General features: G+C 31.9%; 1 protein-coding gene and 1 pseudogene across 1 annotated transcript; both read right to left on the reverse strand.

Moving 5' to 3' along the window:
* Positions 1-369: 369 nt before the first annotated feature.
* Positions 370-2,315, reverse strand: LOC118033534 (very-long-chain 3-oxoacyl-CoA reductase 1-like; annotated as a pseudogene).
* Positions 2,316-8,777: 6,462 nt separating this feature from the next.
* LOC118033507 (very-long-chain 3-oxoacyl-CoA reductase-like protein At1g24470) lies at positions 8,778-14,209 on the reverse strand. The gene is made up of 3 exons (XM_035038515.2): positions 13,349-14,209; positions 11,965-12,034; positions 8,778-9,195 (listed from the first exon to the last, which is right to left on the reverse strand). The coding sequence occupies exons 1-3, from the start codon at positions 13,990-13,992 to the stop codon at positions 8,950-8,952; spliced, it is 960 nt and encodes a 319-aa protein (XP_034894406.1). The 5' UTR covers positions 13,993-14,209; the 3' UTR covers positions 8,778-8,949.
* Between the last annotated feature and the right edge of the window lie 611 nt (positions 14,210-14,820).

Genomic DNA, 14,820 nt, shown 5'->3' on the forward strand with positions numbered 1-14,820 from the left:
GAATCGGTTTCAAAGCTATACTTTATTGTTTTGAAAGTTATAAAAGCTTCTTTTGTTTTTTTAAATAATTTTTTATATTAAAATATATATTAATAATATTTTTTTATTTTTTAAACATTATGAATTTAAAAAATATTAAAAATATAAAAAAAATTTAAATTATTTTAAAAACACTTTTTAAAATATAAAAATGAAAAAAGTCCTGCCTTGTACAAAGGGGTAGAGAGCCCAGAGGCCTTTCCATTAAGGAGAAGGTCGTTTCGGGTGCCTTTCCATTCACTTAAATCTTGATGCGCTCCTCTGTTTAGTGGTAACAATTTAGCCCCATAACTTTCAAGTAATGGTCGATTTAGTCCTCTTCTCACCAACTCACAAACGACGAAAATGGCATGTATGCATGAAAAGTAGCATGCTCAGATGCTCATAGCCGATGCATCTTATGCTTGCTTTGGCGTACTTTTCCGGTGATGCAATCAAGAACAGAGATTTTTTGAACTTCGTCATCTTTGTTGCCACAAAAAGTGGTACCTGGAGGCTCACAGAATATTAACAGCAGCAATGAAATCTGGATTAATTCTACACTTGCATTGGCAGGCATTGATAAAATGGATATGGAGTAGCTAAATTACCTGGCACTGAATGTCAATTCCATGATGTTTATACTCCAAATTGATGCATCTTGAAAACATTCCAAGGTACCTACATATGTTAGTTGAAAATGCTTCACGAACAGATGGATTTTACTGAGAAAAATGCTTCCAGAGATGTATATTTCTTGAAATTACAGACCATTAATCACTAATTACTGATGATCTCGTTGTAGGACATATTAGCACTTCGAGATTTATTTTATTTTTTTCTCAGTGGTGGTTCCAGCTTGTATATGACAGTCTAAGCCCTAGTTTCCACGTTCGAAACCTTTCTGACATTTGACTTCATTCCATTTTTTGGAGATCAAATATAAATTTGAGTTTGGTGAGTTGAAAATCTAAGAATTTCACTAAAAAGGACTTAAATTTACTTCTATATAAAGTGAAGTGTAGACACAATAGACTTTCCTTAGTGAAGACAGAGAGCTTTCTGTTTAGTTTGCGGAGGTAGGTAGGCTGATTTTTCACCAAACCTTGAAAAATTTATGTCATCTTGCTAGTCTTATAATAAATTGATGATTGCTTCCACACAATTCTACTCGTACAATCTAATTATAACCAAGTTAAACCTCTAAGTTTTCTTTTTCCGACGATTAGATTGGTTTTTTAAAATGATTTCTATAGTTAATATATATAGCTTTATGGATAATCTGTTCCTTTCAAAAAATAGAGAAAAAAGAAGAAATAATTTAAGAAACACATATAAACATACGCTTTGGTTGAGGCATAAATGGCGAACAATGGGAATGAAGGAAGGACGGCGACGGAGCCAGAGCCCATGTTGACTATTGCACCTTTTTTCTTCTTTAACATAGCAGGAAGAACTGCCCTAGTGACCCAAGTTGCTGCCTCTGAATTCACCTTGATAAGACTCTCCGTCATCTTCCAGTCAACCTCGTGAAAGAACCGACCATTAGGGTATGAAACTCCGGCATTGTTTATCAAAACACCAACATCCAACTCTTTAATACCTCCCTCTATTGCCTTTGATATCTCCGGCCCGCTCCATGTTGCAAAGTCAGCCACAACGTTTTTTATGTCTACTTTGCTGATCTCCAAATCTTGCCCGTATTTCATTTGATGTAGCTTCAAGTTTTGAAGGGTTTCGACCAACAAGAACAAGGTTAAGACCCTTCGATGCCAGCTCGAAAGCAAGGGCTTTGCCTATCCCGTCGGTGGAGCCAGTGATTATAGCCCAAGAGCCATACTCCTTCAAGTTCTTTGGTGGTCTCAAGAACATTACCCATATCCACCGGAGAAAACAGAAGATATGCTTACAGAGAGAAACAAAACCCAGGCAACTCACTGCTACCAGGAAAACAGCTTGTAACTCCATTTCCCAATAAATTCCTTTTTTTAAAGAGAAGATGAAATTGAAAAACAAAAGACAAAGTAAAAAACAGAGGATAGGGAGAGTGAGGAAAATCAAATGGGAGAAATAGGTCAGGCGAAAACAGGTAGAAGGAAAGAAGATTATTTAATGAAATTTAATGGACAGATAGACTTTTGGATAGAAAGTGAAGATTGAGGAAAATCAAATGGGAGATAGAGAACAGAGAGGTCGCTATAGAGTGGTGAAGTAGATGATCCGAAAACCACCGCATTTAACTATGCTATCCTGCGACAGCCATGACAGTTTAGTCTGAATATTAATTATTTTTTTTTTTTTTTCGTTAACAATATTCACCGATTACCATCCATTATAGGATATTTATCCGTGCTACGCCGTTAATCAACAATAACTTTATTTTAATATAAAATAAATATAAAAAAATATAGAAAATATTCTAAATGTCTTGGACCTGATAGACAAGCCAAACCAAATATCATTGGATTAAGCTGTGGAGCTACACCTAATAGCATTGGTCTTGCTATTAAACCAAACCCAATAACATTGGATCTAAAGTGATGGTGCAAAATATTTTTTAAAACTATTTTTTACTTGAAAATAGTTTAAATATTCGTTTTTATTTTTATCAGCAACACCTCAAAATTATTTAAAAAATACATCAATATAATATTGTTTCAAGATAAATACACCTTTAAAATACATAAACAAACAACTTTCAAAGCAAATATGATAGAAAACGTGACTGAGTTTAGTGTGTGTGTGTGGAGATATATATATATATATATATATATATATATTATATATATATAATCCATATTATATAATCCATATTAATTAAAATAAATATGCATTTGGTCAAGTATGATGATTTTTTATATAAAAAGATAAAATCCATATTAATTAGGATTGGGTCCGGCTGTGGAGCTAGATCCAATAATATGGTCAAATCATGGGTTTAATTGTGAAAAAACTAATGTTCGGAGACCAATTAAGGACTTAATTGTAGATTCCTAAAATCAAGGACCAATTTGTAAGTGACATAATTTCGAGGGTAAACAATGGTCAAATCAAGGGTCAAATTGAAAGAAATTGGAGTTTTGGTGGTTAATTAAAGATGAAATTGAACAAATTGAAAACTAACGACTCGTTTGTAAAAGGCGCTAAACTTTGGGACTGATATTTGAATTTGACAATGGTGCAATTGCATGCAATTAAAAGTTGGGAGGCAATTATGAGTGCAATTAAAAGAAATTGAAAGAGCATAGACCAAATTGAAATTGGCTGAATCCCAAATTAAAAGCCCTAATTTTTAGGGTTTAATCCAGACGATGTGTCATTCACCCACTGTTTATCTCCTTCCTTAACAATCATGGATGATCGAGTGAACATGTTTAGACAAATTAATGTGGTGTCTCCGACCACCTCAGTAGCTATAATCACCATCATTCGACTGAGAAAAACCCCCTTTACAACCCTATGCCTATGAAATTGGATGTTTACACCTCAATTCTTCCATGGAAGTCTCCAACATCTTATCCCCGATCAACTTTCCCTATATTTTTTGATTTTGGGCTGATCGAGTTGACACTTTTGAATGAATGAATATAAAGCTACATACCTCTAAATTGAGTAAAGTTAGATCTAAACAAAAGATGTGCACCTCCTCTACCATTTTTAGGTCGTTTCCGATGACATTTGCAATGAAGTTTCTCTAGCGAAGTCTTGAAAGTAGTCAACCTAATAAGCGTTGACTGTGACACCTATTTTTCAAAAACCATCCATTTTTTCATTTGTTCACATTTAAAAGCCTCTCAGAGGGTTCTTAGTAAAGGCTTTAAAACCTCCATCTTAAAATCAAAAGGCAAAAAATGGCTCATTTCCCTCCAAATCTAGCAAAACCACCAAGGACCAAAAACACCATTGCAAAACCAACCTAGTACAAGAGTTTCCAATTGTTAACTTTTGTCCAACACCCTTTTATTTTTATCAAAAGTGCTAAATTTTTATCAATCTTTGATTGAATCCACTAAAAAACCTATAATTACCCCTTGAAAAATTAAAAGGAAAAAAAAGACAAGAAAAAAGGGTAGAAAAAAGAAGAAGAAAAATGTAGGGAAATACTTTGTTAATAGACTATTGTGAAGGTTTAAGAACGTAACATAAAAGGTGTAACAAGCTTTGGAAAGAAAGTGAATGAAAGGGAATGAAGGAAGACAAATAGAAGGAAAAACATCAGTCTACAGTTAGCAAGCCTGAAGAAGGTATAACCAAGTAAAAACTTAAGGGTGGAGTCTATGTAACCTGCCAAATCATGCTTTTTTAATGTTTAATGACATTTTAGAATTGTTTTGGTGTCACATGATGTTAAGCTTGTATTTTATTTAATGTATGAAAATTTAGTTTTTCTTTGCTTGGTTTTGCTTTGAGTTAGTTGTTAATGTTTTATGGATGTTTATTAAATGTTTGGATGTTTTTTTTTGCTGAGATAAAATGGTTTTTGTAATCTGTCAAAAGTGGCAGTGGTAGTTTAATACCTATTTCTGGGTTGTTAGTTCACGTCTTTGGTTCTTGAGCTTAGTTTTTGTCTCATAGAGTCAGTTTTGAATGTAGATTTAATGCATTCGTTAATTGTCAATAGGGTTGCAATTTTAGTTTTAGAAATTTCATGCATGTTTTCATGATTTATGGTTTTTTGTTGTTTGTTATGATTAAAACGTATATGAATATGATAATGTTGTTTGTTAAGGTAAAAAACTTGAAGTTTAAAACCTTAAATGGACATTTTTGGATTTGGTAGCAGTTTTAGCATTTTTTTGGTTTTTGTTATAGAATGTTCTTTATGTTCAACTGAATAACATTGTCTTTAATACTAATTTTAGGTTTTGTTTTGTTTTCATTTTGTTTCTACATGTTTGTGTGACTTGTTTAATCAATAATTTAGGATCTTCATGCATCAATAACAAGTTTTTTTTTTTTTTTTTAGATTTTTAATCCTAGAATTTTGATTTTGAACTGAAACTCATTTTGATAAAATCGTGTTAATTCTTTGATAATTGAAGTGAATTGATACTTGATTCTTGGTCTATGCATGATTGTGAAAAAAATCTTACCATTGTTACTTGAAAACTTGTCTGGATTAAGACTCACACTATAAAATATCAATCTAATTAAAATACTATTTTTTTTTTTTTTTTTATTTTTAATCAAAATCTCAAGAACTTAATGTTGTCATTTATAAACATAAAAAAATGACATCCATCAGTAATATTTCAAAGAAACATAAAAAAATGCTGTCATTTATCTTGAATGGTACTTAATCCAGACTTGATGCATGCTTACATCTTGAAGATTTCTCTATCACAAATATTATGTGCACTAATTCCCTGGAGAGAATAGTTCATCTTCCGGACCTTGATAGAGGAAGGCATCCATTTGGTGTGATGTATGTGCACCCATGCACGTAATCAAGTTGTGGTTTCTCTCACTGCTGTAATTAATTAAAATAATGAAGTCCAGCGTATCAATGCATTTATTTATGACATATTTGGGATTGTGGTAAAGATCATGGTTTAAAATATTTTTTATTTATAAATGTATCAAAATAATATTTTATTATTTTTGAGATCAACATATCAAAATAATCTAAAAATAAAAAAAATGTATTTTTAGCAAAAAAATTGAAATTTAAAGGAACATAGTTTCAACCGTGTTGCCAAATGAAGCCTTTAATTATTTTGATCTTATAGTTCTTACACTATAAGTCTGTTTGTTTCTGTGTTTCAAAAGTGCTTTTGAAAAAATTAATTTTTTTTTATTAACTTCAAATTAATATGTTTTTAGTGTTTTCAAATCATTTTGATGTGCTGATGTCAAAAATAATTTTTTTAAAAAATAAAAAAAATATTATTGACATATATTTTAACACAAAAAATTATTTGAAAATCAAACAAGCTCTATATTTTCTAGTAAAGTTTGACTCTCACTTTTTATTTTTATTTTTTTGCGATTGCAGATTTTGGCTAAGTTAATTGGAATTCTAGAATTAGTATTTTAAAAAAATTATTTTTTTAATGCAACAAGTTAACATAAAAGTTTCTTAAAATCATTTTAAAGAGAAAATATTCAATATCAATTAATACTTTAAAAATACTTATAACTATGGGGAAAATAAATTAAATAAATGATAGTAAAGAGCATCTCGGAGTTGTTAAATGGATAGTCAAAAATAATAATAAAAAAATATTTTGGATTTTCTTTACTTGTTTTTTATACTCCAAGAGGAAAGCTAAATGAAATGCTAAAATACCTTTTCTTTTTCCCTCACAAATGTTATTCCTACATATCTTTTAAAAGAGCTAAAACTAACAAAGTGGGGCTAACAAAAGAATAAACCAATTAAATCTAGCCATGTGGAAAAAAAATAACATCAAAATCATTAAAAAAAATAAAACACTTATTTATTCCACTCTAATAGAATTGGATTTTTAAATAGTTTTTTTTATTAGAATACATGTGATAAAAAATACTATATTTATACTATTTAAAATATTATTTTATTATTTTATCTTTTTAAAATAGTATCTTTCATTAGAGATGTTCTAATAGAGTATTTCACGAAATAACTAGACATCTTCCGTCTTGTAATAAAAAGTCATCGGAATACCTTCGATGGAGCCCCCGCCATACTGCTTCGATCTCTTCAAACTAATAAACCGAGAGAACCTGACCGTACTATAGGCTGCCAAGCTCCTTGTCCTTCAAAATGCCTCCTTGTTTCTAAAATTAATCTGTGCCTCGAATTTAAATTGTTTTGATTATGGCCTAACTATTATACCATGTAGTTGAAGTAATATATTTTATTTCTAATCTTCAACTCATAAACTTAACATTTATTCAAATCATCTTTGGAAAAGACCACAAATTGGCTCCTATGTTGTATCAATTCCACGAATAAAACTCCGAGAGAAAGATTTGGTTATATTTTCATTTGTATTTGGAAAATTTCATCAATGCAAATCTGAGAATGTTTAAGAAAGAAAAATAGAAATTTATCATGTATCTAAAATTTTTTTGACAAAAATCTTGTTTGTTTTTGCATTTAAAAAACGTTTTTGAAAAAAATTGAAATTTTTTTATTTTTTTTCTTGCTTCAAATTAATATTTTTAAAGCTCTAATATTTTTCTTACTTCAAATTAAAAATCGCTCAACACTGCCATCCACAAGGTGCTTGATCCTGTACACCCATCGACTTCCAAGAACATTCATCGAGGGATGAAAAGGAACCAAGAATCATGTGTTATTAGAGCGTAAGGCTTGAATTCATCACGCATAGCACCATTCCACGCCTCATACTTGTTAACATCAGAGAATGCAATGGGCTCAAAGGTAGGAGAAGACATCACTCGATAGATAGGTGTAATAGAGAGGAGGTTGCAGACGCTGTTAGAAGTGCAGTTTTCGGCAACCATGGTTGAAGAACCATTAGATGCTGATGAGCGGCAGACCGAGGGGGTATGAATCTGAACTAGGAAGTTGTTGAAGCATATAAGAGGAGCAATCAACAACGAGTTGCAGACCTGCAGGGGAATTTGTCGAAGAACTTGAGCTCACAACATTAGATGTAAGAGAGGTTGCCGTAGAATCGGTGTTGGCTGTAGTAACAGACCTGGAAAGATGCAATTTTGAAGGAGGATAACCTATTCCTACATAATGATCATCAAAAAAACATGCAGGTGGTGACATAAGGACAAAGCTGGGTGACAGTGGTATGGTGGCAAACAAGGTTGGGGAATGGGGAGCTGTTTGTGTGGAGCTAGAGGGGTGGCAGATTTGCTATTAGGGGTGATTGACGGGTCATCTGGGTGAAAAACCGTGGAGGTAATCAAGGTGGGCAAGTGCGTAGAGGAAGAACTAGCAGAACTGTCTGAAACATGAGATGGAGGACACGACACTAAGCTGTTAACGAAGTGAAAAATACTTTGACCAAGGAGACAGGGCTTCATTTGCATTCTCCAATACAGATAATTTGTGTTCGTAAGTTTCAACGAAACAACTTGGTGGGTGTTTGATAAATCAACGATAACTAGAGTTTGTGTTTCTATAATGTGTAGAGGAACGACATAAACTTACGATAAGGACTCATTGTCGTGTTCTACAAGTGAAGGCTGTTGTTGTGAAGGAAGGACACCACCGACAATAGCTTGTGGATGGCTAGCCGGATGGGCTACACCACCGGTAGTGAAGGAGAAGTCGGCCGCAACAGCAATAGAGTCTATTTAGGAGAGGAAGAGAGAAGGCCAGCTACAAGAGGGAGATGGAGAAAGGAGTTTTGATTGCAAAAAGCTTTGATACCAAGTTGAGAATAATTAGGAGGCTTAACCTATTGGTTAGCTAACTTTTTCTATATATATGTATAGAGCAATATACAATAGTAATGGTGGAGATTACAACATAAAAATATACCTATAATATTTTCTATATTGGTACATTTTATAATATTCTATAGCATAACAAACAACAAAAAATTAAGAGAACATCTTTCAATCAATTTATTAATAGTACTCATTTAAGAGGATATTTTAATATAGTGGAAAATAATTTCCACGAAACTTCGTGCCAACTGATCATAATTTGTTGTTAATTCATTGCTTAATCACCTAAATTATCATCAATACCACAACAATTACCTTCTCATTGCTAGGTGTCATAATTCATATCATTATTTTGTTATCATCGTAATCATCACTGACGGCAAAGGTTAAACTAGATCAATAACTTGCTGATAATTAATGAATTTTAGAAATAAATCTAATAATTTCTGAAAGCATGCGTAGTTAAATAGAAATAAAATAAGAAATTTAGAAAACGACATAAAAACCTAAAACCTCCAAAACCCCTCGCCGCCAGTAGCTGTTTCACTGACTGATAGGGAGAAAAACAAAAAGAATTCAGGCAATGAGCTTTCCTCTTCGGTGGATGCCAATAGAGAGACGCCAAGCATCAAGAACACACTCTGGAAGCAACCAAGCAAAGCACCATTGAAATGAGTGAGCCCAGTAGGGAGCGCACCGTGCTTCATAGCCTATTCGACCAATCGCAGCCTTTGCATAATCTTCTGGTGTCGGTATGAACAAGGACGATCTCCCAATCGAAGCTACTTTTGAGGTCATTTTTGTTGCAACATATAGTGGCACCTGAGTAGGAAGCCTTAATCACATCAGTTAATTCATGAAAATTACCTCGCTATTTTCCTCATAACTTAGAAATTCTTCTCTTATTAATTGAACCGTTAATTATTATTTTTTAGATAGCATTATTGACAAACTGAAAAGTACTTAATGATATTTAGGAGGTTTTTAAAAAATTTCAATTAGACATTATGGATAGAAATACCAATAAACAAATTAAAAATATTAATATTTAATTAACTGTAGGGAATTCCTTCAATAAAATACTGATACACATATTCTTGGTGCTTAATTTCACATATACTCTTAGCCTAATCTAGTGTTTTATTCTTGTTTTTTAGTTTATTTTTTATGCAATTGACTTGTTCTGATATTTAGATATAGGTACAAATAGTTGAATGAAAGACCTTAAGAGATGTTTCAATGTTTTTGATAACGAAGGACTTAATGTCTTAAAATGTGGTATTGAACAAAGTTTTAAAGGACATCTCAAGCTTTTCAAAAAGGTATTTAACTATTATAGTATGATGAATTTGGGATCATACAATGAGGTAAACAATAGAATGAGCTTAGAATTCAAGCACTAGTTGGTCTATCCTAGACAAGCTTGAGCACTGATTATTTTTTGGGTTATAACAAGAGTTATACAACTCCGTTTCATAGATTTTCTACCTTTCTTAAAAGCTGAGATATAGACCTCAAATTCTTATGAAGATAACAGAACCTAGTTTTGTTGTTTTAAAGTCTAAAAAGCAAGTCAAAATACAAAGTCCGAACTAGACAAGGAATCCTGCAACCCATAAATTGTCTCAGTTTTTGGCTTATCTCGAGTTTCAAATGTTAAAAAATTGCAAGGATAATGATTCCAAACAATTGTCCCAAACATAGAGAAGTCTCAATTCACATGTTTTCTGGTCCAAAATTGACTTGTAATATCATGAAAGAAAATGAGTTAGAATCCGTGACAGAGAAAAAAATGATTTCCTTTTCTTTGAAGGACAAAACCAAACTATAAAAACTCTTTTGATAGCAACTAAAAGGAGTTTTGGAGACCCTAAACATTCCAGAAAAAGAGAGGAGGTGACATCTAAAAGGAAGATTTGGAAGAAACAAATAATCAAATTTGGTTTTATCTTAGAGGCATCAAGCTTTTACTATTTACAACTAAAACCTTTATTGGGTTATTAAAGGGACATTGTTATGAACTCTAATTGAATGATCATTTAATTTCATATTTCATTTCATTCATTGATCTGAATTTTTGATTGCTTATGAGATTAATTAGGCTAGTACCCTAGTTGATTATGATTGGTGATTGATTGTGAGATTTGAATTGATAAAAACATTGTTCTCAATTGAAATTTGACATTGGAATGAACTAATATTGAATGCTACGATTTGCCAAAGTTTTGAGCTTTAAAATTAATTCGTTGATAAAATTGATTGCTTGTAACAATTATTTTGCTTGATTGAATTTAGTATCATCAGCTCGAACAATTAACGAGCTTGACACAATCTAAGATTGGATTTTATGTCAGATTTGAATTAAATTAAAATCAATAGGGAAATTAATTAATCATAACTGAGATACCCAATATTTGCTAAAATTATTTTCTTCTTTGAGTGTTTTCAATCTATACCCATTTTTCTTGAATCATTTAGTTTACTTAATTTTCTTTTTTGGTTGATTTGGTTAATTTACTCTACTAGCAAATCCTTAGGAAGATCTTGTGGGTTTAACTTGCCATATATCCTATATGTGATACATGCATTTGAAGGGTTTATAAATTTAAGATTTGTGTGCATGATTTGTGAGCATAAAAAACCCCCCAAATTAAAAGACAAGAATCCATCGGTTGATGGACTAACCGACATATCATAATAATCGGTTCATGGACTAACCGACATATCATAAATAATCGACCCCCAAATTAAAAGATAAGAATCCATCGATCAATGGACTTATCATAAATAAATGACGAAAGTTTTTTCAATAGAGTATTGTCATTCACGAGCGCATCAGTAAAAATTATACTGACAAACCAAGAGTATAAATACTAACATAAAATTTTATCGATAAATCTAAAGATCTTGGTAGTGATATATATATATATATATATATATATATATATATATATATATATGAGATGAAATAAATGTAGATCTAAGATAAAAAAAAAAAAAAATTTAAGTGGAAAAAGGGTGGACACACAATGTGTTATCAATCTTCAACATTTTTCATTATTCTCTTCATGACATAAGATACTCTTTGTCCTCATTTGAGTAAGCTAAGCAACGAAAGGTCTCTTATCTATAAAGAGTAGCACGAAACAGCCCAAGTCCAGACATATCAACCCATCAAAACACTCGTTAAAAACCCAAATTCATTTGAAATTTTCATGACTTCACCGCACATTTATTATTAGTCAGGTCATCTAACCTGATTTAATTCTTCAGAAAATGTACTAGTGCAGTTATTATCTTTTACTTCGATTTACCAGACAAGTTTGGGTTATGGAGATGTAGCAACTAGCAAGAACAGAGAGGGAACGTATCTAGGAGATAGTTTAGTAATAAAAAAAATTTAGAATTAAAAAATTTGTTTTTTTTTTATATATAATTTTAGATTTGAGTTTTATGGTTGTTTATATGATAGTTACTAAAAGCTTAACATAGTTTTTAATTTTAAAACCAGTGAAATTAGTCGAGGTACACGCAAGTTGTCCCAAACACCCACATTAACATAATTTAAAAAAAAAAAGCAAGTAATAATACCTGACACTGTACATGGATTCCATAGCGTTTGTACTCCACGTATAGACATCTCGATAATTGGTCAACATATCTGCAAGGGCTCAGCACAACGCGGTAAAGTAATTAGAGATTACTCCTAAGAAGAGAAAGCTATGTATTTCGATTTAAATTTCATTATTAATTAATATCCTTTTCAAAATATTTTCTTATCACAAAATTTATTTTTAAAATATAGAAACATTTAATTTCTCCCAATTTAAATAAGTATAATTATCGTTATATATTTTTAAATTAAAACATAAACTGAAGATTACATTCTTACTATAAACATAGTATGAAATATCTCATATTCGATCGTACGTAAACAAAGAAATTCATAGGAAAAATTACCTCCGACTAAAAACCACCTGAAAACTCTTTACGGTGTACCGGCCATAATTAATAAATCATGATGAGAAATGCGGTTGGTTGGTTCCGGTGTAAAGAAGTCTTCAATTCAGTGACCTAATGTCCTGTAAAATCCTTTATATTTGGCCTACCTTGATGAAAAACGCTGGAACGAACAGTCAAGATATATGTAATTAAAGTTCAGTCAACTTATTTTTCTGCCCTTATAAGTGAGAGAGGGAGTGTAGTGTAAGAGTTTGATAAATTTTATATTATTGCAGAAATAACTAATAATAATAATTTTACAAGTCATTTTAAGGAGAGAGACATGTGCACAAAATAAAATAAAAGGTTGAAAAAATCTAGAGCAATTATATCCGAAGGTTAATTTTCAGAAGTGATATAAATAAAATTAACATGAAAGAAAGAAAAAAATCTAAACTCACCAAGAATTTCTTGATAATAATATTTTCAATTAGGCTAAATATATATATTTTTTAATTTTTTTTCTTTTCCTTTTGTATCTGTATCTCTTGTATAGAATAAGGGTGTATTTAAATTATAGTAGCGGTGACGGTTTAAAATGTTTTTTTTTAAAAAAATACATTAAAATAAAATTTTTTTTTTAATTTTTAACAATCATTTTTTACATCATCAGTACATCAAAACTTAAAACTAAGAGAACACGATTTTCAGCGTTCTTACTTTTAAGCATTGAGAATTAATTTTCAAGTACTCCAAAATTTCTCGAGAAAATCATATCCAAATTACCTACAAAAATATTTTATTTTTTTTTAATTCTCTAACACTTCTATGTTATATAAATAATTATCCTTAATTACTCTAAAATATCTCTGATCCCATCTTTAGTCGTTTTCCCCCACCCTTGATGCTTATCAAAATTAAAAGATAGAAGAAAAGAAATCAATATAAACACCAACACCAAAATTCTATGTTAGAAATTGAAAATCAGTGGTTGAGAAACAAAGAGGATGGTTCATGGTTATGCAATGCTTACGCTTTGGTAGCAGCATAGATTGTGAAGAGGGGATGTGAAGGCATGACACTAGAAGCTCCGGAGCCAATATTAACAATGGCACCTCTTTTCCTCTGAATCATCCCCGGTAAAACTGCTCTGGTAACTCTACTGGTGCCCTCCAAATTCACTCTAACAACATCCATCCAGACTTTCTCATCCACCTCGTGGAAAAACCTGGCTGCGGGGTACGTGATTCCCACGTTATTTATCAACAAACCAACATTCAGCCCCTCTACGGCCTCCTCTATAACTCCTTGGACAGGACGAGTGGAAACTTTGCCTGAAAAATCAAACACCACCGTCTTGATCTTGGTGCCTGGATGTTCTGCTAGGATTTCACTCGAGACTGTTCTGAGCTTGTTGGGGTTTCTACTCACTAGTATAAGGTTCAGACCCTTTTGAGCTAGCTGACGAGCAAAGGCTTTCCCTATACCGTCTGTAGCTCCAGTGATGAGAGCCCAGGAGCCATAGCCTTTGAGATCCTTTTCTGGTCTGAGAAACGTTGCATACACCCAGCTGAGAAGAAGGGTTGAGGCTTTGAGGAAGGAGATGAAACCGAGGGATGAGAGAAGAAGAAGCCACATGGGCTGGGTTAGGAGGTGGGTGATGCATGCTGAGAGCATTCTTCTTCTTCTTCTTCTCCTTTTCTTTTGAGAGAAAACTGAGACATGGAAGGACTCTTGGCTGGTCCCTGGTATTGGCAATGATATATGATGATCAGCTAGCAATATTGACGTTTACGTCTCAGCCGTTTGGCCATGATTCGTGTGGGTGCATGTGGTTGCCACATTATAGCTGTGAGGTCACTCGCACCTCTCTCTCTCTCTCTCTCTCTCTCTCTCTCTCTCTCTAATGCATTCCAGTACAAAGGGCTAGCTGCAATGAACAAACTAGCTAGTTGCCGGAAAGGGAAGGGCACCAGGCATGCAAGAGGTTCAGTTTTCTGGTTTAATCGAAAGAAATTTTTATCACTATTTACGTCAATAATCCGTCAGTGATTATTTTACTGACAGTATCACGGGTAAAAAACATCTGTCAGAAAAACATTTATCAGTAATTTCTGGTATGTTTTTTTTTTTGTCTATTGTTAATAAAAATACTGATGCTTTACAAATAGGTCATATACACCAAGAAAAAAACTATTTGTTTCATTTTGTTGTTATTTTTCTTGATAATATTTAGCATATCACCAATAAAAAAACCATATATAATTTTAATAAATTAATAGTTACAGTAATATTTACAGTATTTTTTTTTTTAATTTTCTAGAATATATTAACAGACTGATTTTGTTGTAAGTTAATAGAAACATTAATATTTATTGTAATTCTTTTTTAACTCTCATTGATATATTTCATTTCGTAAGTAATTTTCTTGGTAATATTTAGTATATCACTAACAAAAAAATTATATATAATTCTTTCGGTTAGTTAATAATTATAATGATATTT

Source organism: Populus alba, chromosome 10, assembly GCF_005239225.2.
Source record: "Populus alba chromosome 10, ASM523922v2, whole genome shotgun sequence".
NCBI classification, from domain to species: Eukaryota; Viridiplantae; Streptophyta; class Magnoliopsida; order Malpighiales; family Salicaceae; genus Populus; species Populus alba.